Source organism: Nesoenas mayeri (genome assembly GCF_963082525.1).
Source record: "Nesoenas mayeri genome assembly, chromosome: 1".
NCBI classification, from domain to species: domain Eukaryota; kingdom Metazoa; phylum Chordata; class Aves; order Columbiformes; family Columbidae; genus Nesoenas; species Nesoenas mayeri.
In genome coordinates this window covers 111,534,263-111,558,145 of record NC_137541.1, presented here as the reverse complement: position 1 = coordinate 111,558,145, position 23,883 = coordinate 111,534,263, and the positions used below count along the sequence as shown (strand labels likewise).

The 23,883-nt window shown below is 35.5% G+C and overlaps 1 protein-coding gene across 1 annotated transcript in view; it reads right to left on the bottom strand.

Annotated features, from left to right (window-relative positions):
* The window catches only part of IL1RAPL1 (interleukin 1 receptor accessory protein like 1), a gene marked incomplete at its 3' end in the record, with an annotated part of 632,038 nt that overhangs the window by 260,914 nt on the left and 347,241 nt on the right, over window positions 1–23,883 (bottom strand). The window contains exons 3-4 of the mRNA XM_080342944.1: window positions 19,412–19,598; window positions 17,255–17,408 (exon numbers count right to left, since the gene is read on the bottom strand). Coding sequence (XP_080199070.1) covers window positions 17,255–17,408; window positions 19,412–19,598 — 341 coding nt within the window. The remainder of the gene's footprint in view (window positions 1–17,254; window positions 17,409–19,411; window positions 19,599–23,883) is intronic.

The window sequence follows — 23,883 nt, the reverse complement described above, 5'->3', positions numbered from 1 at the left end:
CTGATATTCTTTATGCATTTACATTTAAATATTTTTTAACATTTGTGCATAAGATACGCAAATATTTCTCAAGTGTTTGAATAGGTAGCCAACATAACCTTAGAGAGGTAGGAAAACGGGTTCATATATTTGACAGCACTGCTTGTTTTGCTACAATGCTATTTCTAGATTAAAAGTAACTAAGCAAGTACATTAAAATAATGCAGTACATTACATAGTAATAGTTTCAAAGGCAATTTGGAGCATCTCACTTTTGATGTTACTTAGAATGAGGACAACAATTATAAAGCTTTTTAAACAGGAAAGGCCTGCATAATGCAGTTGACATATTTCATGATGACAGGTAAAGGCAAAGCTGACAAGTAAAGGCAAAGCTCTTCAATGGATTTCACATAAATTCTAAAATGATTATGAAAACTACCCTTTGGGGGAAAAAAATCATTATTTATTAAATAAGTAAATGATGCCTAGCTCTACTTTTAACTGATGCTTTCATCAATCTATGCAAACCTTGTGCAGTAAACTTACATGGAAGCATCAGTTCAGTGAGACTCAGGTAGGGTACATTCTCCACCAGTTGAATGCAGAAATAAATAATGTACAAAAATGAACTAAACATCCATCAGCTTTGAACTTCTCCCAGAATGTAACTACTCATAATTTCATCTGAGCAAATCTTGTAAAACACTTGTTATAGAGCTTGTTGGCACACAAACAATACATTAAAAGCCTTACATAATGTTTTTGTTTCTGTTTTTGTATTTAAATCAATTGTACAGAGTAAAAAGTAATTTAAACACATTCTTCCACTTGTATTGTTTTCTCCAATGGAATGTTGATGGCTATTGTACTTTTGAAGACCTCCATTGTACCATGGGCTGTTCAAAACTTAAAATGGGTTTTAGAAGCTGTGATTACAGCAGCCATTAGAGATGGAAGATACAACTGTATTCACTTAAATATATTCCCACTTTCTGACTCGCTTGACAATGTCTTTGGTGTTAATACTATCTTGTGAAAAATGGTACAGATTCCCACAGTAGGGAAAATCATAAACATATTTACAGTAGGCCTTCTTTAGGAAAAAAAAAAAAAAACCAAACACTTTCTTCACCATGTATGTTTTTTTCATCTCTACTAGTGGCAGCTTCTTACTTCTTCCATCTTCGCATATTTATTTTCTCCCATACCTACTGAATCTTTCAGAGTGTATTATTAAAGACTTCCCAAGCTCTTGTTCCATGGTAGAAGATATATTTCTCTCAAATTTTCTTCTTGCCCACTCTTGTACTAGTCTCTTGGTTTGAATTCACAGAAACCCTTTCCTCTGCCCCCAGAAAAACTGTCATCTTATTTAGGAAAAAGAGCTTGTGCGTCACTGCAGACATGAAAATCTGCCTCTTATCTCACAGAAAAGCTTTCAAATAATATATTCTAAGTAAGTTTTTTAAATTGTATTTTTCCTGTTAAAAAGGACTTTTGCTTCCAGGGAAATAAGTCCCATATATTTCTTCAAAGACATATTACTCAAAATTTGATAAAGGTTAAATGCAGCTAAATATTGGTTTGTTTGTTTGTTTTTCCTCTCCACAGAACCAAACAAATACACAAGCAACTTGTTCTCCTCTCAGAGAAAAAAGTTGTAAAAAATTTTAGACAAGGAAAAGAGGATTTGTTTAAACTGTGAATGTTTTCTGTCAACTGGTTATCAGTGAGCTCCATTCAGATTTATTGAATGGGTATGTGTATGTGTGTAATTATAAACACTTAAATATTTTTAGTTAAAAGTACAACAGATAAACTTGATTCTAAAAGTCATGTGACTATGCTTTATATTTGAATAAGTAAAAAATCAAAGGTATCTAAGTTGCAGATGAACAACCTTTTAATCCTCTTTCAAATATTTTAACACAACAGCCCAACACTGCCCTGTTGTGGTTTATTATTTTTTTTTCCATATTGTATTCTGCACAGAATACAATAAAGCAGGAAAATGCAAACAGAGTCAATGCAAACCTACTTTAGTATTTTGATTCTATAACAGACCTATTCCACCACTGGCCTAGCTTCTCTTTTAATGGCTGAAATTGCAGCAAATAACTTTTTTCTGTCCTCTGCTGAAAGGCCTCTAACAAAATAAATACCCTTTTGCTATGTATGGCGAAGAAACAATCTATGTCCTGAAAATTTAACAGTATTTCAGTTAATTTAATCAGATGTTACCAACTGCCATAAACAAACAAGAATTAAGACCTCCTTTAATTCAGTTCATGAGTCAGAACCGCTTTTCATATTCTGCTCATTTCATTTACTCTTCCATAATATACTTGAGTAGGAACTATAAGGACCCTCTACACATGTAGCTATTCATTCTGTAACAATTTACTTATTAAAAAAGTCTGCTTTCTGCTCTCAAAATCCTTTTAAAATCCCAAGAGTATATTCATCATTTTCCTATTGACTCAGTATAGTATATTTAATCAAGTTAATGCAAGTTTTCTGTCCTTTGACACTATGAAGCACTCAGTTTAATAAGGAAATTAGGTCAGCTGACATGTTTTTTAGAAGAGTAACTTTGCCATACATTCAAAAATGGAAAGAAAATTTTCAAGTCATGAAAGTTTTCTAATTAGGCCTGGAAGGCCCAAAAGCACCATTTATGTTGTTTGGGTTTGTTTTATTTTTGCTGAATTAAATAACATTTTTCAGAATTGCTGTTGTAAAAAGACAAGTCAGGAAAAAAAACAATACTGAGAACTAAAGAAATTATCATGTTTCTTATGGAACTATTAAGTAATAAGAAGACCTTGAATTTGTATTTTCTTGCAAATTAAATAAACTACAGCATAAAGCAGGAAACTTTCAGTGCCTTATGCTTTCTGTCCACCCCACAGCAGGCATATATACCTGTATATCTTTCTGAGTAGAGTTTATAAATCACTGTTCCCTCCGCCTCATGTGCATATCAAATCTACTATGACAGATCAGGAGGATGTTCGTGAACCACATAGACAAGACACCTAGAGCAGAACAGTACAGAATTTAGCTTTTGAAAATATGAGATGTAATCTGCCAACTAGCATCTATAATACATTAGAATAAGGCATTACAGAGTACATGCAAAGTATTTTGAAATGTCCTTGACAGTCAGAATAGTTCTTTCAAATATTTTTATCCTTCAGTCTTCTGAGCCTGTCTTTGTCAGAACAATAGTTGCAGAGGACTATTTCCTCTTAAGTGTACAGCTTTTTATCTGTGCACAAGAGTAGGGAAAAATGAATGCTTTTGCTGTTATGATCCCATAATTTCCAGGAAATGTCACACATTTTGCAAGTGTCTTTCTTGTTAATCTCTTTTCCTGGACTCCCATTCATCCTAAGCAACTGTCATTTCTTAAATGTGATGAAAAAGTCTAGGTATTGCTAGCTGTACAAAAATAACAAACATTTCATCTAGTCTTATTTTTCTTTTTTCCTGAAGGTGTCGGAGTAGCTCCACAGAAATCTGAATTTGCACATAAAAATCTAAATTTTTTTATTAAAAAAAAAGCATCTGCAACCCACACAAAGGAATGAGCCTATTTCTATTTAAATTAGCTTATCACAATGCATATTTTGCCCTTTGCCAAGTTATTCATGAGTGACTTTTTGAATTCTGAATACTAGCTCAAAAATTCTGAAAAAACTAATGGAATTGTTTTGGAGGAAGAAAACGCTTGAAAAAAATCAAAACAGGATTTCAGAAACGCTTTGCCACTTCATGGAGGAGTGACTCCTCTGTCAGAGGCTGTGGCTCCTCTGTTTCTCAGATGGGGGTAGGTGGTCCCTTTGGCCCACAGTGCCCTTTGGCAGAAGCAGTAGTCCCTGCAGCCTCCATCCACCGTGGTTTCTATTTTTGAGCTGCCTTCCTACCAAGCCTTCCTTGGCTTATCCACTGCCACTGTCAGAGTTTCACACAGGGGAGGACAGGCAGATGTGCAGACAGCAGAAGGGCAGGAACAACAGTGGCAGTATTTGTGGGGAGACAGGGTTGCCCCTTCGGAGGTGCCCACTGCTGGCGCTGCCGCAGCACATCTTGGAAGTGGAGCCAAGACCCAACATGCATTGCTGTTCTGTGCTTGCAAAGGGCAGACTTGGCAAAGTGAGAGGGGCCTGTTTTGGTAATTGGAATCACAAACTGTCAGATTCAGGAGAAGTGGTTTGCTAGGACAGGTCCAGCATGGGATGCTGTACGGCAGCTGGTGCTTGGGCTCCAGCGCTGAGCACAAAACGGTGAAGGAAACGGGAGGTGCTCACAGCGAGTAACACTTGCCTCCCCTGCTGTGCGTGGAATAGACAGGGTTTCCTGGCAGAGCTGTATGACAACAAAACAAAAAATGACATCTTGTCTCAGGTTCTTCACCCACCTGGGCATTAATGCCAGTTGATACTGACATGAGAAATGCCCTGCCAGAAGACACAAGCAAGTAGTGAAGAGAGGTAGCAATTTAAAACAAACTTACCATCTCTATACTGAAACATCGTAACCCACCTACTTAATAATGGAACTGTTGTTCTGCACCTCCCAAACTGAAACCTTTGTTTTCAGAGAGGACTCAATTTTCTTTATGTTTAGTTCGAGTTTTATTTAGAATAGTGAAATATAAAAGGAAAGCTTTCAGTTGTCTTGCAACCACAATCATCACTTTCAAAGAAAGCACAAAATGGAAAAGGGTACACTCTGTGTTACGTGTGAAACAGTTTATTCTAGCTGCCAAAATGAATCAAATCAGTAATATATTAATAAAAAAAAAACCCTATATTTATTTTGAACAATGCAGCTACCTTAAAGAAATGCATGCTGTCCTTCCATCCCAAGAAAACCTAAATATAAAAAACAGGAACAGTAATGTTGTTGTAGACATGATGGCTTAGACAAAACAAGGTAGAAGCAATAGATTTTATTAGACCAGCTGGTATATTAAGCCCCTGAGATCTGAAGACAGCCCGGTACACCCAAAAGCTTGCTTATTTTTTTCAACTGTACATTTCAGTCTAAAACACAAGTAACATTTCTAACTATAAATTTGTTCTTGCCTGCCTCTAAAAGCTGTCATTAATTTTCAGACTTGTTTTATAACAACAAAATATTACGTAGAGGTAGCTTACCATTTCCAAATATTATAAACATAACAACTATGAAACCTTAAAGTAAGATTCATATAATTTAGGTGCCTATATTATAAATCTACTTTTGAGTTTGTCATCTAACACTCCTTTGATAGTCAAGAGATTGAAGTGGCACTTTGTATAACACAATTATTCTGATATTTCACACAAGTATTAGGAGGAGACAAGTCATGTCATGGAGCTGCTATAAAGAGAAACTGGCTCATATGCAGATGGTTGTAAGTATTAAAGTGAGAGGAATCTTACCTCTAGAGAAAAAACACACAACAGATCATATACTTATCATAAATAAACCTCCCACATTTTGGGTAAAATTATGCTGTGTAACTGTTGATTCCATAAACTTATTAAGTATAAGCTTATAAAGGACTGAGGCTGTTTCTTGTCATATGCTGTATGAAGAAATATCATCATCTTGCCTAACACAGGAAGGGTGCAGTAAGGAGAGACAGAATTATTTAGAAAGTGAGAAAACTCACGGACATCTTCCTATTCTAGCTCCTCTCTTTCTACTTTGTTTAAAGAATATGGAGGAAATTCATTGATTTATATCACTCCTCAATCTTTCTTTCATGAAGTTATATCTCATATTTTTAAATTAATGCAGTTCTGGATGTGAATATAATACTCGAAAGCTAAAAGAAAAACTGTATTAAAGAAATGAAAAATGTCATTGCTTGTTCCAATTTCTTTCTCATATTCAAACAATTACTGTGTGTTATCAACATTCCACAGGAAAAAAAAAAAAAAAAAAAAAAAGTTGGTGAAATTGTTTTCCTATATTCAGCTCTCACACAGATAAGTAAAACATCAGAAGTTCAATTATGATATAATTTTGATTTATCCATACCTATTCCTTTTCATATATCTTTCATTTTTAAACTTTTCAGATTAAGTACCCTAGAATAGAAAATTTGTTCTCTTGACTGCTTTATTTTAGCCCTTAACTTTTTCCAGTAAGCCAGTCGGTGTTGCATCCGTACTGATTTCAGTAAGAATAGGAACAAACTACTTACCAAGTGACTAAATGAAGATCTATAGTTTCAGCCAGATCCAAAATGAAAATCTATATTTTAGAATCATGTAGACATAGATTGGCAGGTTTTCGTCTTTTATTATTGTAAAAAAGATTTAATCTACTCTTCACTCTGGTTTGGATGGACACTATACAGCTATCATGACTTTCTAGATATTCCATGAGAGAATAAAACAACAAGCTGATTTGCAGGTTTGTTTTGTTTTGGTTTTAAATCTAATCTAACTTTTTAAAATGAACTTCAGTTCTCATCTTTCTTAACAAAAAAGTCAAAAGATTTGCTCTGTTAAGTTGATGGGCAAACTGTCACTGAACTCAAAGAAACCAAGATTTCATTCTTGATTGACACTTATAAAAGAATTCCAAGAAAAAACTTGCTGCTTAAATTTGATATGCACTGGTTTGTTTGTTTGTTTGTTTGTTTGTTTTTCAGTGGTTTTGTTTTATAATGTACTGTGGTGTTTTAGATGGTTAGTTAATACTGTGAAGCAACAACATGAAAAGAAACCTGATCACTTTTTGGGGGGTTATGAAGGGCAGAGTAAAGTATTTCTGAGGTTGTCTCAAGACCTGAATGTTCTTTAAGGTAAGTGTACTTCTGATACAGTAGAATACATCTCAGATATTTTCTACATGATTTTGAGGCTACTATGCCCTTAACACTGTACCCAAGCAGGTAATGCTGCAGTAAAAATGAGACATCTTTCTTCTTTAAACAAAGTTTATCTGCCTGCAATAACAATTGCAATGATTTCAGATACATGTATTTTCTGGAATTTCTTGCTAAACATAGGTACTACCAATATCATTTCACTTAATAGCTCTGAGCTAAGAATTTGACTAAGCTAACTGAAAGATGTTGAAAACAATGGAAAACAGACCTCCAGTTTAAAGCTATATACCAGTCAGTGTAATTGTGTACAGATTCGTTTTAAGGACGGAGGCAACACAAGGTCCATATGCTACTGTACTCATATATTTTATATTCTAGTTTATTAAAATATCATCCTGGAAGACTCCACTGTACATGTAAATTTTCTAACTCTTTCAAAGAAAAGCTAGGGAAATGATAAATGCTTGGTTAGGACAATATTGTTGTACTTAACATACTCTAGAGGAACATTAAAGTAAAATGAAGTCTTCTGATTCCATAGCAATAATGCAAAACATGAACATTGAATGTCATTTAACTACATTTTAAAAGGTTGCTTTACAGGCATCTTGGGTGCCTTAAGAACAGATTTATTTAATTTTTGTAACTTCTTATTGAAGTAAGGGTTTATAAGTCTTTTATGCCTTTAGTTGTCACTAACACAGTTTTGTGATAAATGTTTTTGTCTATAGTTTCTTTTTCTCTGTAGAATGCAAATCATCTTAAAATAATCTTCACCTCACTAAAATGAAACAATGAGAAGCAGCACCATGGTAACATCTATTAAAAAAAGTTTATATGACTTATGAAGAAAGAGGAACTGACTTAGAAAAACAAACTTCCATCACACCAAGAAACGGCATTTCCCTATTTTTTTCTCAGTTGATGTAAAAAACAGATTTGTTTTGAGTTATTATTTTTATGTTAGTTTTGAACCTTACACACAAAGCCACAATTGAAAAAAAAAAATCAGCAGGAAAAAAAAAATCTAAGATAAGTTTTAAAAGACATCCTGTTCCTAGTGACAACACTATGGACAGAAACAAGCAAAAATGTCTGATTTTTAACAGCAGTACACACAGCAACACACTGTACTTGTTAGATAATACCTAATTTAAGTGGAATTCTTCATTTTTGTCAGGGAATAATATTTCTCCTACTGATAACTTCATATTTAAACGTTCCTTAAACTTTCACTGACACCATATTGTCAACAGGCAGTACAGGACTCCAGCAGAAGTCATGACTGCATGATCAATTACATCGTTTTGTAGCATCTGCCCAAGTAACTATCACAATTGGCACATATTTTTTCCATTTGTTAACAATGTATGAGATAAGCAGAGGCATCAATGGGCATGACACACAGTGAAAAAGGATCATTAAAATAAGCTTGTAAATACTGAAACTTTAAATACTAAACACAAAACTTTCTAATGTGTCTTACAGCTTTATAAGTAATGTTTTGTTTTTACATTATTCACACAAGAAGCTATAAGAGACTGATCACTTCTCTTCTGAAGATACACTATCAGGCAGAGAGGTTGACCTAGGTTATAGCAAGGGAAGTGCTGAACAAGGTGTACTTGTGTAAAAAGCATTAGTAAAATAAGAAAAATCAGCAATAGGGGCCATGTCCTGGAGGATTTTTTGATAAATGACAGAAAAAGGCAGCAAATAAGGAAAGAATACTATAGAAGGTGTATTATACATGAATTAGGACTTTGTCCAGAATGACAAGCATGTAAACACATCACCCAAAAGGAACAAATTACTACTCAGATCTTGTTTTAGGCAAAGGAAACTCTACTCCTTCTACAGTCCATAGAGACTGTCTTATAAAGTATGTTCTGAGCAGTCAACTCTGCCTGCTTCCCTGAATTACTGTCTAGAGGAGCTTCTCTCTCTCCAGTGACCACAGATGGGAATAATCTCCACTTCTTAAAGCTGACCTTTGTGGACACCCTGACTTGGCATATCACAAAGGTAGAAATGTCAGAAGACCACAAGCAGCAAGGTTCAAAATAGAGTTGGGAATCTGTCTCCCCTATGCATCTGTTCTTTTCCTAAGTTGCTCAAGTTGGTTTTCTTATTTATAATTTCAACCCCTAACATGCAGCATGCAGCATCATTTGCAATTATTTCAAAGTAAAATACATGAAGCTTTGTTCATCACTGTCTTTGTATAAGGCTGTTTTTGAATAACTCACTAAACCCATTTACAATGAATATGTAAAATGAGCATTTATAGAGAATGTTTTAATCAAATCTCTACATACCATTCTGATTATTATTACTCAAATGCACACAGGAGATTAATTTTGAACCTTCTTTTCAGCCTTATAAAAATGATTGCATCACAAAAGAAGATCACTCATTTCTAATTTAAAAAAAAAATATCCAACTCACTCTTTAGTCATGAATTTGTTAAGCCTTCAGGATTTTATGTATTATAAAAATGCTAGGTCGGTATTTTAAGCATGCTGCTTTCATAATGAGTCTATTGTTTGCTTTATATTTTATTAGTCTTTTCAGAGAATAATGGTAAATAGAATTTCTTTCTGAATATGTTCTGGAGTTGAATTAAATTCATGAGTAACAAAAGGAATGAGCATCATCTCAGTTGTGGACACACTCAAATTTCTAAATCTAAAACTGTGCTCATTCCAGCAGGACTTGTTTTCAAGGGGACTTTAAGGAGACTAATCAAGGAATAAAGAGAATAAAGAGTATGTCTGAGAAAAAGGTTCAGGAGTAAGAACCTACTGATTAGCTCTGATTCCACCTGTGAGGTGTAAGAGCTTCTCACTTATATATAAGAGAATGGAAAAAATATTTTAATATTTAAAACTAAAAAAGGCATGGAGGAATCAAATAAGTAATGCTCCAACTGCAAGGCTGATGAAGTCTGTTTGCTTTATGCTGTTCCTTGTGGAGAACTATTTGACATTGCAGTGGGGACACATATCCTCTCTCTTAAACCCAAAGACTCATTTGACCTGAGAGAAATTCTGCAAAAACAGAAAGAGCTAGTGCTTTCAAATGTCTTGGTAATATAAGTAACAAAAACAATGTATTAAACCCAACATTTAATTAAAAGAAATCACTGCTGGAAAATATTTTTGACCCATGTTGTGCACTATGACTAAATTAATACTATGCTGTTGAAATATGATTCTTTCCCAAGTCTGAACACACTCTTAATTAAGTATGTCACAGAAAGCAGGTATGCCTTAATTAAAATTCCACATATAAAAAAAAATAAAAAATTGCTAATCTGACCAACCTGAATGTATAAATGTCTAAAATGGTTTTATACATTGCAGGACTTTTTAGAACATATAATTACATAACTGGAAAATAAGAACCACCAATTATGCTGTTTATGTGAATGTTTTCATTAGTTACAAGCTAGAATAATCAGTGCATAGTTTGTATTTTGTAAAGCATATAATTTCCAAGCATATCTTAGAACAATATGGAAATTGATTCAAATCACTTCTAATACATTTTCAGTGTGAGATACTGATCTTGCAAATGATATTAAAATCCAAGCAAAAAGAATCATCCTAATAAAAACCTGAAAGATACACCCATATTATAAGCAGAAATCATAATCTAGAAGAAAAGTATATACTTATTCTTGATAAGGAATGGGTACATAACATCTGACAATTTTGTGTATTATTTACAAATGTTACTGCAATGTCAATGCCATTAACAAGACTTTTCTCATAAAACCAAAATTGTTAGCACTAAATATGGTTGTTACTTTAAAGGTGTACCTAAGGTGGCATTCAGTCCTTACAATTTAAGCTAAGAAAGGGCAATGTGTTTTCTCATTCTTTAAAAGGACAGAAAATTATATTTTTCCATGGCTTTGGGATTTTCAATGGCTATATGAGTCTTTCTATATTCCACTATGAGGCACACAGGTATGTAACGTGTAAAGCACTGAGGTGCTGTCATGTCCCACCGATGTCCTAGCTGGCTCACCCTGCCTGCCTTAAGTAATCCAGGAGACGAGCTGCTAGTTAATTTACATTATTGCAGTTGGTTACACATATGACCTTTTTATTCCAAAAAACTCTTGTTAAGGTGTTTTACCTTCTACCCTAATTCCTATGTTTAATACTAGAAAGAGAGCTTTTTATGACTGTTCACAAGTTCAAGAAAACTGTTTCTATCCTTTCTCATATTGTCTGAAGACATTCTATTTTTTCTTCTTCAGTAAGATTTATGTTATTATTCCTTTTTCATTAGGAAAATAATCCAATCCTGTCTTAAAAATCATCAGGAACTTAAGGTCACTCAAATATCACTGTAGTTTCAACATATCTATTGGATACATATTTTCAACATATTTATCGGATTCCTTGTATGTAGCTATGTGCAGATGTCACCTTAGTATTTGGTCTACTATTCTAATTTATGAAGCTTTATGTGTCTATGACTTTAGAATCAGAGACGCAAACTTGTGTGAAACAACAGATACATTATTTACATAAAATAGCATAAGAAGTCTGTGATAGAAAGATCTCCTACCCCAAAAAATCAGCCAAGGATCATTCTCCTGGAGTCTTAACAGTTTTTTCTTTTGATTTTGTTTATAGAACACCTACATTATCATTTGGGAAAAAAAAAATTATAAAAAAAAAAGGCTGTTTACAACAAATAATGTTGAGATGTTTGAAAAAATAACAGCCTGGGCACAAAATTAGTTTCCAATCTGAATAAACATTTTCAGTACAAATTGTTCAGAGCTTCAATATAAATAAGGTTACCTTCCAAAATAATAATTTTTATCTTCTTCATTCCATTCTGAGTTTTGGAAAGACAAAGGAATATGAAAATTTCAGGTAATTGGAGAATATCCCTATGATTGTGTAACTGCTCTCTGGATAGTCTTCCTGTTTCTCCTTGCCTCTGCTAGGTAGTAGGAAGCACAAAAAATACAGCTTTAATTCAGTTCTGGTCTCTGCTTAATAGACTGAATTCTGTTATGTCAACAACCAGATATCTATGATTTCTTAGCATAATAATTAACCATTTCATTTCTTACTAGGCAATGGTAATGATGCATAAAGGTGGATCTTCAGCTTCTGTGAAATACTACAAATGTGTATATATATATAACATCTGGCTCATGGACTTATTGCAGCAGTTGTGGGGGGAGGAAGTCTGTTTGTAGAGGAAAGGTAGCATATCAGGGGAAAGAAATGTAGAAAGTCCAAGTTCCAATCCTACTGAATACAGAAAATGGAATAAAATAAGTGACTGTCTTTTCTAATGATGGATATATGATGGTGGCATACTCACCATTGCCCACAAGCTAATGCTAATGAATACAGAGAGAGTTTTTTTCATAAATGACATTTTGATAAACACATTACAAGTTGATAAACATATTACAAGTTCCCATATGTTCTAGAAAATCTGAGGCAAACTCATAATTCCTACTCATATTTTTAAATTTCTTTTATTCAAACTAAAAAGTATGTTTGGCAGAGAAATATAAAATGTCTTCAAAATAGTTTTTTTCACTCCTTGTGGAACTGGAATTTATTGATGGAATTTCTTCTAAGCAACGGTTCACACAAATGTCATCATTTATTGATACTGCCTGGAGACATGCTGGAGACTGTCCATCACCAAGATACATCATTTCTTTTGTTTCAATTAATTATGTTTTCATTAATGCAGTAAAGCCATCAACTATCAATTTAATTTTCTACTTAAACTTTCACATTTGGAACATTTATTTTTCAGTTCCTGAATTGTAGTTTAATTCCTTTTTCTAAACAAGCAAACACTCTATTCTGTTATTCGTTTATTCTGTATATTCCATAATGTACATCTTGGCAACTCAAACTGTTTTTCAGCTCACAGAAAAAGCCTAAGACAGGCACCTAAATCTTGAATCTTTTTCTCTAAAGTACAGTGTAGCACAAAATCAGTAGTATTACGAGTAAATCTGTTTGTTCTGTTTAGTCACATAATATTATACAGATAGTATGAAGACCTGCAGTACTACCCAAGCAGTTTACTGATTTGGAGGTTGTTCTTACGTAGGATCTTAGAATCATAGAATAGTTTGTTTTGGAAGGGACCTTTAAGGGTCACCTAGTCCAGCCCCCCTGAAACGAGCAGGGACATCTTCAACTAGATCAGGTTGCTCAGAGCCCCATCCAACCTGACCTTGAATGTTTCCAGGGATGGGGCATCTACCACCTCCCTGGGCAACCTGTGCCAGTGTTTCATCACCTTCATTGTAAAAAATTTCTTCCTTCTATAGAGTCTAAATATACACTCTTTTAGGTTAAAACCAATACCCCTTGTTCTATTAGAGCAGGCCCTTCTAAAAAGTCTGTCCCAAACTTTTTTATAGAAGCCTTTTAAGTACTGAAAGGCTGTAATAAGGTCTCCCCAGAGCCTTCCCTTCTCCAGACTGAACAACCGCAACTCTCTCAGCCTGTCCTTACACGAGAGGTGCTCCAGTGCTCTGATCATCTTTGTGGCCTCTTCTGGTCCCTCTCCAACAGGTCTATGTCTTTCCTGTACTGAGGACTCCAGAGTTGGATGCAGGACTCCAGGTGAGGTCTCATGAAAACAGAGTAGAAGGCCAGAATCACCTCCCTTGACCTGATGACTATGCTTCTTTTGATGTAAACCAGGGTACAGTTGGCTTTCTGGGCTGTGCGCATACACTGGTGGGTCTTGTTCAGCTTTTTGTCCACCAGTGTCCCCAAGTCCTTTTCCAAAAGGCTGCTCGGAATACCTTCACCCCCCAGCCTGTATTGGTGCTGGGGGTTGCTCCAACCCAGAGGCAGGACCTTGCCCTTGACCATTCACATAGGTCCTCCTTGAGCTTGTCCAGGTCCCTCTGGATGGCATCCCATCCCTCAGATTTGTCAACTGCACTCCTCAGCTTGGTCTCATCTGAAAACTTTCTGAGAGTGCACTCAGTCCCACTATGTCATTGATGAAAATATTGAAGAGTACTGGTCCCTATACGGACTCCTGAGGGACACCTCTTATCACTGAACTTCATTTGGACATTAAGTTGTTGACCACTGCTCTCCGGGTGTGACCATCCAACCAATTCCTCATCCACTAAACAGTCCATCCATCAAATACGTATATTTGCAATTTAGAGAGAAGGATGTTGGGGAGGACTATGTCAAAGGCCTTACAGAAGTCCAGAGTGATGACATCTGTAGCCGTTCCCTTGTCCACTGATGTAGTCACTCCATCATAGAAGGCCACCAGGTTGGTCAGGCAGGACTTGCCCTTAGTGAAGCCATGCTGGCTGTCCCAAATCACCTTCCTGTCCTCCATATACCTTGGAATAGATTCTAGGAAGATCTGTTCCATGATATTCCCAGAGGAGAGGCTGATAGTTCAGTAGTTTTGAGGATCCTCCTTTCTACCCTTTTTAAAAATTGATGCAATATTCCCCCTTTTCCAGTCACTGGGGACTTCACTTGACTGCCATGCCTTTTTAAATATCATGGAGAGTGGTTTGGCAACTACATCAGCGAATTCCCTCAGGACTCTGGAATGCATCTTGTCAGGTCCCATAGGCTTACGTATATTCACATTCCTCAGGTGGTCATGAACCAGGAGGATGTGTCAGGGGAGGTTTAGACTGGATATTAGGAAAAGGTTCATCACCCAGAGGGTGGTAGAGTACTGAAACAGTCTCCCCAGAGAGGTAGTCATGACTCCAAGCCAAGACTATTCAAGAAGCATTTGAACAACACTCTCAGACACATGGTGTGAACTGTGGGGTTGTCCTATGCAGGGACAGGAGTTGGGCTTGTTGATCCTTCTGGGTCCCTTCCAACTCAGAACATTCTACAATTCTATGATTCTATGTTTCTCTTACAGTGGAAGGGACTTTTGTCCCCCTGTTGTTGTCTTGCAGTCCATTCACTCGAGTGGTGTGGGAAGAAAGCTTGCCAGTGAAAACCAAGGCAAAAAAAACGCTGAGTACCTCAGCCTTCTCCTCTTCTGCTGTTATCAGTTTACCAGTCGTGTTCATCAGGGGGCACCCTTTCTTCGACCTTCCTTTTCTGGCTGACATACCTGTAGAAGCCCTTCCTATTATTCTTTGCAACTCGACAAAAGTTCAGCTCCAGCCATGCCCTGGCCTTCCTCATGCCATTTTTGTATGGACAACTGGGCAGTATCCCTATACTCTTCCCATGATACCTATCCCTGGTTCCACTGCCTGTGCATTTAGTTCTTCCCCTTAAGTACAACCATCAGGGCCTGACTCATCCATGCTGGTCTCTTGCCTTCCTTTCCTAATTTATTACACTCAGGGATTGAAAGCTCTTGGGCTCTATGGAAGATGTCCTTAAAGATCTGCCAGCTCTGTTCTGCTCCCTTGTCCCAGAGGGCAGGGGGTCCTACTGACTAACTCCTTGAAGAGCTGGAAGTTTGCTTTCTTAAAACTCAGGGTTATGACTTTACTCTTCCCCTGACCCACATCACTCAAGACTGTGAACTGCAACAGTCTATAATCACTGCAGCCCACGCTGCCTCCAATCTTGACATCAGCAATTAGCTCACTGGCATTTGCGACCATAAGGTCCTCTGGCAGGGCTGTCTATTACCTGGCTTAAGAAGTTATGTTCAACATACTCTAGGAACCTCCTGTATTGCCTACAGCTCGCCATGCTCCTTTTCCAGCCTACATTGGGGTGGCTGAAGTCCCCCAGCAGGGTAAGAGCCAGGGTTTGCACAAGTGGAATATGTATAACCCTCTCCTTGTGCAGTAATTCATTTTTAGCACATCAAAATCAGTCAAGAGTTTTTCTGTCTCTGTCTAGTTAAATGTTATATACTGAACTCCTACCTACACGACAAGTGATGAATTATATTTTTTTAACTATTAATAGAAATAGTAACATACATCTGGAGCCAATGCTTTTTTCTTTCTCCTTTCTGTCAGCCTAAGTCTGTTTGGAATGCTGTTCTGCAGTGGAGCCACCAACCACAGGGACAGAAGGGATCACCTGAGGACTGGGGGCAGATGCACTCTCTGAACCCTTATATCATATATTGAAAAAGATAATTGACAACTTCCTTCTGGTGCATATAAAATTCTTGAAGACTCTATCTCTGCTTTCTTTATGTGAGAGTCAATCAAACAGAGTATATGGATGTTTACTGAGAGGTTAATCACTAGACAGTAGTTGCCTGTCTGTACTGACCAAATAAATCTATTCCATACAAAAGGAAAATTATTAAGATATCCTGGATATTGAGCTTAAATAACTATGATTGATTACTTGAATTCTCTCCAAACAACATAAACAATAGGATTTCCAGACTAATCTACTAGAAGAAAATTACAAACCATGATTCTTTACAATTTCTGATAATGTGGAGGGCAAATGGGACCATCCAAACAGAAAGCAAACTTTTCATCATAAAAGAAAACTGTTACAATTCATCCTAAGACACCAGCACTGTTACTAGTAGTCAGTGTGCAATAAATTGATATATTAAATGCTAAAAAGGAACAAGAAAAACCCACAGAACTCCTTCTCTAAGATTTGTTTCTTGCTTTATTTGGTACCTAGAAGGTTCAGTAAGAGTGGAAGCATCTTTGTCTACCATATGAATCTAATTCACCTCCAGTGAAAAATCCTGTTTCTGCTTTCTTTCAGGGAATATACAGTGGAACTACATTACATTACATAGGTTATGATGTACTCCTGTCTTCCAATGTCATCCTATAACGATAGAGGCTAATTTTCCACCTTAGGTATAATGTTCAGCTATATTCTTTACATGTTTGTAAAACAGAGGTTAGAGATCTGGTGAGGAATTGAAAATTTAATGGACCATTATTCATACTGTTCTGCCACTGTGGACATTACTAGTACAGCATACATTTTGTTTTCATCTGTGATTGATTTCATGTATTAATATGGCAGTTTTAAATGCAGATTATTTAAAAGCATCTTCTTAATGGACATATTCTCATGTACAAAGGTAATTAGAGGAACTGCTATTGGGTTATAGCTACAGCTGTACTTATGTCCCAAGGCATTTAACCACATGAAGACATATGATAGCCTTAATGATCTTTTGTTACTTCTTGCTGAAGTTACCTGTGCCTTGTCCACATTTTCCATTCAAAACCAAGATGTACCCACAAGCTTTTGCAACAGACCAGAACTCAAACTGGTTCAAAATGTTACACATACTACTGTGAAGTATTCAGGACAGCTTTGATGTGTCAACTGTTCATGTCTAGGCACACAGCAAAGTTTTGTGAAAAAGCTGTTTACGTAGCTATGATGACTCAAATACACACAACTGAAATCACAATATCCTATGTTTTTTTTCTAAAGATAAGAGATAGCAAGAGACTGTAATTACCTGTTACTGTTAATTCCGTAGTTCTTCTGACAACAAAGAATCCATATTTTAACTCACAAGTGTAATTTCCAATGTCATCCTCTCTAACTTCCCAAATGACAAGAGTGTCCTTTTTAAATACAATACTTGATCGCCACGTCTTTGACTTGCATTCCTGTTTAAAGATAATAGAACACTTCAGTGACTATGTTCTTACACTTAATCACTGTTGACAATGCATCTCAAAGCTAAGGAGACTAGGCAAGAGCTCAGAGTAGTTATGAGCTTTCCACATACTAAATATTTGAAAATGCAGTTCAGTTAAGTGTTGCCTAAAAAGGAAAAGAGACTACAGAATTTTATCAGCTGACTTAATATCTGCTCTCTGATGAGAAAAAGGAGTTGATTACTTTGGTGAGTTTTTTTGGCATTAGTTTGCTGAGGGGGTCCTATTTCATTTACTTATTGGTCATTACATCTGTGATCCATGACTGTTATATTATCAGTAGATAGATGTTGTAGTTTTTTTAAGAAATCGATGAATAAAAAATGTAGAGAAACATAAGATGAGAATGAGAAGATATGAGGATGTGTTATATATCTCTTTCTGAAAATATTTTAGAATCAAAGTTCTCTGAACTCTTAGCAGTAAGTGATTTTTGTATCTACAAAAAAGTCAATATTTTAGTTTTTACTAGCAAAATATTAATTTTTATGCTATGATAGAGAATATATATTTTTGCATGCCTGTTTTTTGCTCCCTAAGTTAATTAAATTATTTTCACCCAAAGAACCTAGGTAACATATGAAATTGATTATTGCAATATTTTTAGTGGGATTATGTTTTTTGTTGGTGGTGGTATTTTTTGTTTTGTTTTGTTGTTTTTTTAATTGCAAAGCATTATATTTATAAGATATTGGATAATTGTATTGATACTTTTCATAACAAAAAGTCTTTTGATGGGCTGTCACAAATTATTTTACCTGATTATCTTATCTTTGTTTATACAGTAAGGGATTTTTTTAAATGTTAAAGTATCAGGGTTTGTTTCAGCTTATTCACACAAATACTGTTAATGAGTCTTAAAAAGCTAGTCTTTTGAGTTCTTGTTTAAGAAGCCAGCCATAGTTTTAAATTAGATAAAAGTACAGGTATATTTTGTATTATAAATCCAATATCCAAGACAACTACAAGCAAATAATTGGTTACATATATCCCATCTTCGACATGCCTTCAGCTAATTCAGACAGAATCCTTCTAGGCCATGTTTTTACTTCTTAGGTAGCATAGTCTTGTGTACCATATTTAAATGCATTTATGTAATTTGGGAAATTATTAGACTTTTAAAAATAATTAAAACGCATACCAACACATAGCTTCCTATATACACTGACATCTACAGATCTACATTTACAAAATATACAGAATCTAAATTTCAGATTTACCAAACTGTTGAGGAATTTACATTGTGGGCATTACAGTACTGGGGTACTGAGTATTTTCTCTAAATGGTAAGAATCCCAGAATTCAAGTTGCTTTTTATGGAAGCTCTAATGAGCCACCCACAGGAAGCACTATCTGAAAGAACTTGGCTCCTAAGAAATTACCTAGAAATCAGCCAACAATAAAAAATAAAGATCTTGGTAAAAACTAAGAAATCACTGATATTTGCAAGTAAAAGCTAGTATGTCAAGACTGAAGTTTTGGAAGTCTTTGCTGAATTTGATGCTGCAAAATCAAGCCATTAATTCAGATAATAGCATGCATAACCACTGTATTTATATTTTTCAAAAAAATTTACATCTGAGTTATTAGAAACACACTCTTCAGTCTGGTATAGCACAAGCAATTGCTGTATAAACAGCTTACATGGCTTTACCTTAGTATATCAAACCAGCCCAGACTGGTAACACTTTTCTTTTTTTAGCCCTCTTGTTAGCAGAGAGCTGCCAATTCTTTTTAACATCTATAAAGAGATGTTAAGAAAACATAATCTCTAAGTTCTAGGAAGGAAGTATTCGAATATCTCTCAGTTCATTCTTTCCTGTCCTTGATTTTGTTGTCTGTTCCTAACAAATCTTAAAATAATTCAAACTTCATATCATAGTTAGGTCATGAAAATCATCAGAACATTGGATAATATCTTACTGAAGCTGAAAATCTTTTGCATTCCTTACCTTATACCACAGAATTTCAGGCTCCCTAAATGGAAATAAAAAATCTTCAATTTCAGGACATGAGATTTCCTTGCTTTTGCTAAGTTCAGCCTTCTCAAAATATTTCATCTTTGAATTGTAGCAGAGTCCAGTGTCATTTTCACCCACCGTCAGTGCAATGGACACTTTCATGCAGTAAGTTGAGTTTCTGTAATGCAACAAAAACAGAAATGAAAGTCTAAAACAACAACAACAACAAAGTCAACGTACATGACATTGGTTTTAAGTCATTATTTTCATCCCAAGCAAAATATAAAAAACTCATTTTGTTTCTATTTTATAGCTGTTCATGATAATTTTACTTCTTTCTCAGCCATTAATGATATTTAGAAAGCATTTGCCTTACTCTAGTACTAAAGGTTTATCTCTTTTGTCAAGCTCCTGCTAACATTACTGTCCTACTGGGTATTTGAGAACAAATTCCCCAAAAGTAAAAATTCAATAAGAGCTCTATGTATTTACCTGTAAAACTAGACAATCAGCTTACAGACTGATACTATTATGACAGCTCTCAGGGGTGAACAAGTCATGATGTAGCACCACAGGCAAATGTCAAACTGGAACTCAAGCACCACAACAAGAGCCACCTATTCATAATATATTTGAGCATGCTTTAAATTAGAAGTGGTAAACTTTTTGCAGCCTTTAATTAAAATGAGCCTGTGACCATTCCAGTTACAGAATAAAGGATGCTTTAACCTAACAGACCGCTAACTTGTTTACCTTATTTTTCAATCCCCATACTCCCAGTTCAAAATGTTGCTTCTGCACTACCTACAGCTTTCATTAGCTTGGGCTCTCCTGAAACTTGTTATTTTGTCTGCTGCTGGATGTTGATATGCCAGGCAGGAGCAACGAGGGAACATCGTCTTCTTTCCTACATTTCACTGCAAACTTTCATTAGGCTCAAAGACAAAATTATTTGAAATGATTATTTTTTTTTCATTAAAGTTTCCGAGTGGGCAGTAAATGAGTATGTAAAGCTGAGTACTCCTCAGGAACACACAGTGACAATGCAAGATTTCCTTCCTACTGTTTTGTAAGTGCATTTGACCCCTGATCTGCTGAATGAGTATCCCACAGAGAGCACTGAGGAAACATTCATTTTCTTGTTTCCATTCTCAGACTCTATGAGCTGACTGCTGATTTACAACAGTCCAGTCTCGTGTTTATCAGATATGGCATAATCTCAAAAAAAAGATGGCTACATTCTCTCATTCTCATTAGATTTATTAATATCTATTCCTTTTTTTTTTTTTTTTTTTTTTTTTTTTGTTCAAGGGGACACAAAACACCTAAGAGCAAAGAATAAGAGGAACTTCAATCCAAGAATTCTATAGTCCAATTTTCTAGAGAAAATGTAAACCTGAAAAGGAAGATGTAAAAGTAACTAACAAATCAGAAATTATTCTTAGAAAAGTAAATTCTGGAACAGAATGACCTTTAGCTATCTAGCTAATTCATGGACTTGCAAGGAAAACAAACGCAAAATTTCTCCCTTATAATGAAGTTGCAAGTATTATTTATCACCCCATTCAAGAATCTGGCTGTATAAACCAAATAAAGTTGTTAAAACTTCATGCAAAGCAAGAATGCATCCATTGAATATGGATCACTCTTGCTGCTTTTAAGCTATTTAAGAGCTGATCAACATTCTTACTTGTACCTGTAATTTAAAACCATCCAGTATTTTAAAGAACACATTTTCATTGCTGTACCTTATGTTACTCCTCCATTAAGGTGCTACTTGGGATATTTATTTATTATGTGCTTGAAAACATCATAAAAAGTCACCTAAGACAGGTTTTCCAAATTGGTAAAATTGTCTTTCTCTGTTTTTGAAAGACCTATTCCTTGGAAACAGAGAGAAGCTCTAAACAATCCATCAAGCTCTGAGGGTCAAGAATACAGTAATCAGATAAGGAGGCACTGGATATTTAATTTACACATTTAAATATTCTATTTCTGTCCATTTATTTGAGCATTGTGTTGTGTTCATGTTACTCAGTCTTATGATTTAGAATTTTCTGGAAGGAGCTTGGAGGGGAAAAAAATATGCAAAACCCACTTAGCTGTCATCCCATTCTCTGAAGAAGAAAGCTAAATAAAATTGTCCTATATATGGGTGGGTTTTTTTATCTTCCTTCAGTATTCAGAGTGAATTGGCCAAAAATTCTGACTCATGTTTTGGTCTACTAAGAGCTGTGTTCTGTAACAGTGGCAATGTCAACTGCCAGAGCTAGAATTCCTTCTGAGGCACATCCAGGTTTCCATCGCAACATCAGATACTCTACCAGATGCAGCTTAGGCTTCCTGCTCCGTAAGAACAGAGATATTTTGGAAATATCTCAGAGTGTTTAAATGCATTGTTTGAAAAGGATGTTGGTATTTAATGACTCAAAGTTCTGTGTGTCTGTTATTTGAGTGATATGGATATAAGCCTCCTGCAGAGAGAAGCAGAAATTGACTAGGCTTTAAGGTACTGATGTTCTAAACTGTCAGATATAAGGTACTGAAACATTTTGGGTGGATACTTTGTCAGCGCAGTTCCCTAAAATAATTTTCTCTAACAAGCCCAAAGTATCATCAAGAGAACCTAAAGTTTCAGCTGCCCCCACTGACACAGACTTTATTATTGTGACTCTAAATACTAACTGCACTGTCAAACTGACTCATCTTGTACTTCGAGTCAGAAACCAAGGCTATTGGGATGAGACAAAACTCAAAAGGATGTTATAAAAGGCAGAGCAACATAAACAGTATAAGGAAAAGAAACCAAGCTAAAGGGCTTATAGAACAGAAAAAGAGAAAGAAAATTAAACAGTCCTCAGGTGGGAATGGAAGAAAGAGGACATGATTTGGCTGATTACAGCTGTATCATGATGGATACAGTAGGTGTGGAGCCCTTCAGCTAGCAGAAAAAGTATATGTCTGCATAGCCCTCTGGCAAGCATCCATTTACTGCAGAAGGTAAAAAATGTTCGTGTTAGAACTAGGAAAAAATTCCATATGTATATTACTGGAGGCATCAGATCAAACAAACAAACAAACCTATGTCATAAGTTTAAGGAAATTTTATAACCCAATGGAAACCAAATGATACATTCATTATTAAGAGGAAATGCTGCAGTTTTTCTCCACTTGTCCTCCAGTGTAGTCCAAACTGTGGACATTTAGGCATCTACAATTCAAAGCAGTAGCAGCTTAAAAACTCAAATCTGCAACAGCTTCTTAAGTAAAATTCAGGCAGTGAAAATCACAGAGGTTATTAATAAATTGCAGAGGGGTTACTAGAACTCTATGTACTTCCTTTTTCTTGTCCACAAGACTAAATTGCTTATGACGACTAGGAAAATATTCACCTACTTGCTACCACTGATGAGCAAAAATTATTCCATATAGTATGACAGAGGTTGCCCCAATGTTTGACATGGACCCATGCAGTCATTTTCACCTTAACGTCATTTATCCACTACTGGTCTATAAGTGTTAAAGTAAAAACAATAGAGCAATCACATCTACTAACTAAACTGATTCTGTTACAGGCCTTTGAATTTTGTAGCCATTTATCATCCTTAAAATTTTAGGGCCCATTAGCAATGAATGTGTGGTTGAATCTTGTGATAACAATAGGACGGAGAAGTGTATAAATGGCTTAAATTCTCGATGACTTCTGTTTCCGAGGATTAGTTGCTTTAATCCTCAGCTTCCCACAGTTCCCTTTAATCAATGGTTCACCTTTTCTTATCTGGTATTATGTGACCTCTTGGTTGTACAGCAGCCATGTGAAAGCATATAGAGCATTGACTAACAAGAGTGTTTAATAATAAAGGAGACTTCTGTTTTTTACGCTTTTATCTGCATGAAATGACAATCACTTCACTAGGTCATCTGTACCTACTTCACCTTAATGTTAGTTGATCTGCAACTGTCATAGATGTTCATTCACATATGATATCTGTCATATGAGATAGACACATTCATATTCAGATCCTCTGACAAAGAAGAGTGTGACAGAGAAAAGAGCAGAAGACCTCTACATAGAGAACTAAAATAATATGACTAAGTTGATGGAAGAGCATGAAGTATGCAAAAGTCTTGCAAAAAAAAAAAAAAAAGTACAGCTGAGTAAAGATGTATGAAAGATTGATGAAAAGCAGGAAAACATAGGTTAAACAACCACAAATACAGGCACATTACAAAATCTCTTCATTCTCCAGACACTGACTCAGAAGTCACAGCAACACCCCGAACACTATGCTTAATTCATGACCCAAGTTAGTATTTTTAAAAATAAGATTAATGCTTATTCACAGTCTTCTGACATTCTCAATTACTATATACAGCTGTCTCTTCTTTGAATTAATGGAATTATAGCAATTTGTAATAGGTGGGCCTATTCCATACTTGTCTCTTAAAATGAAATTCATTAA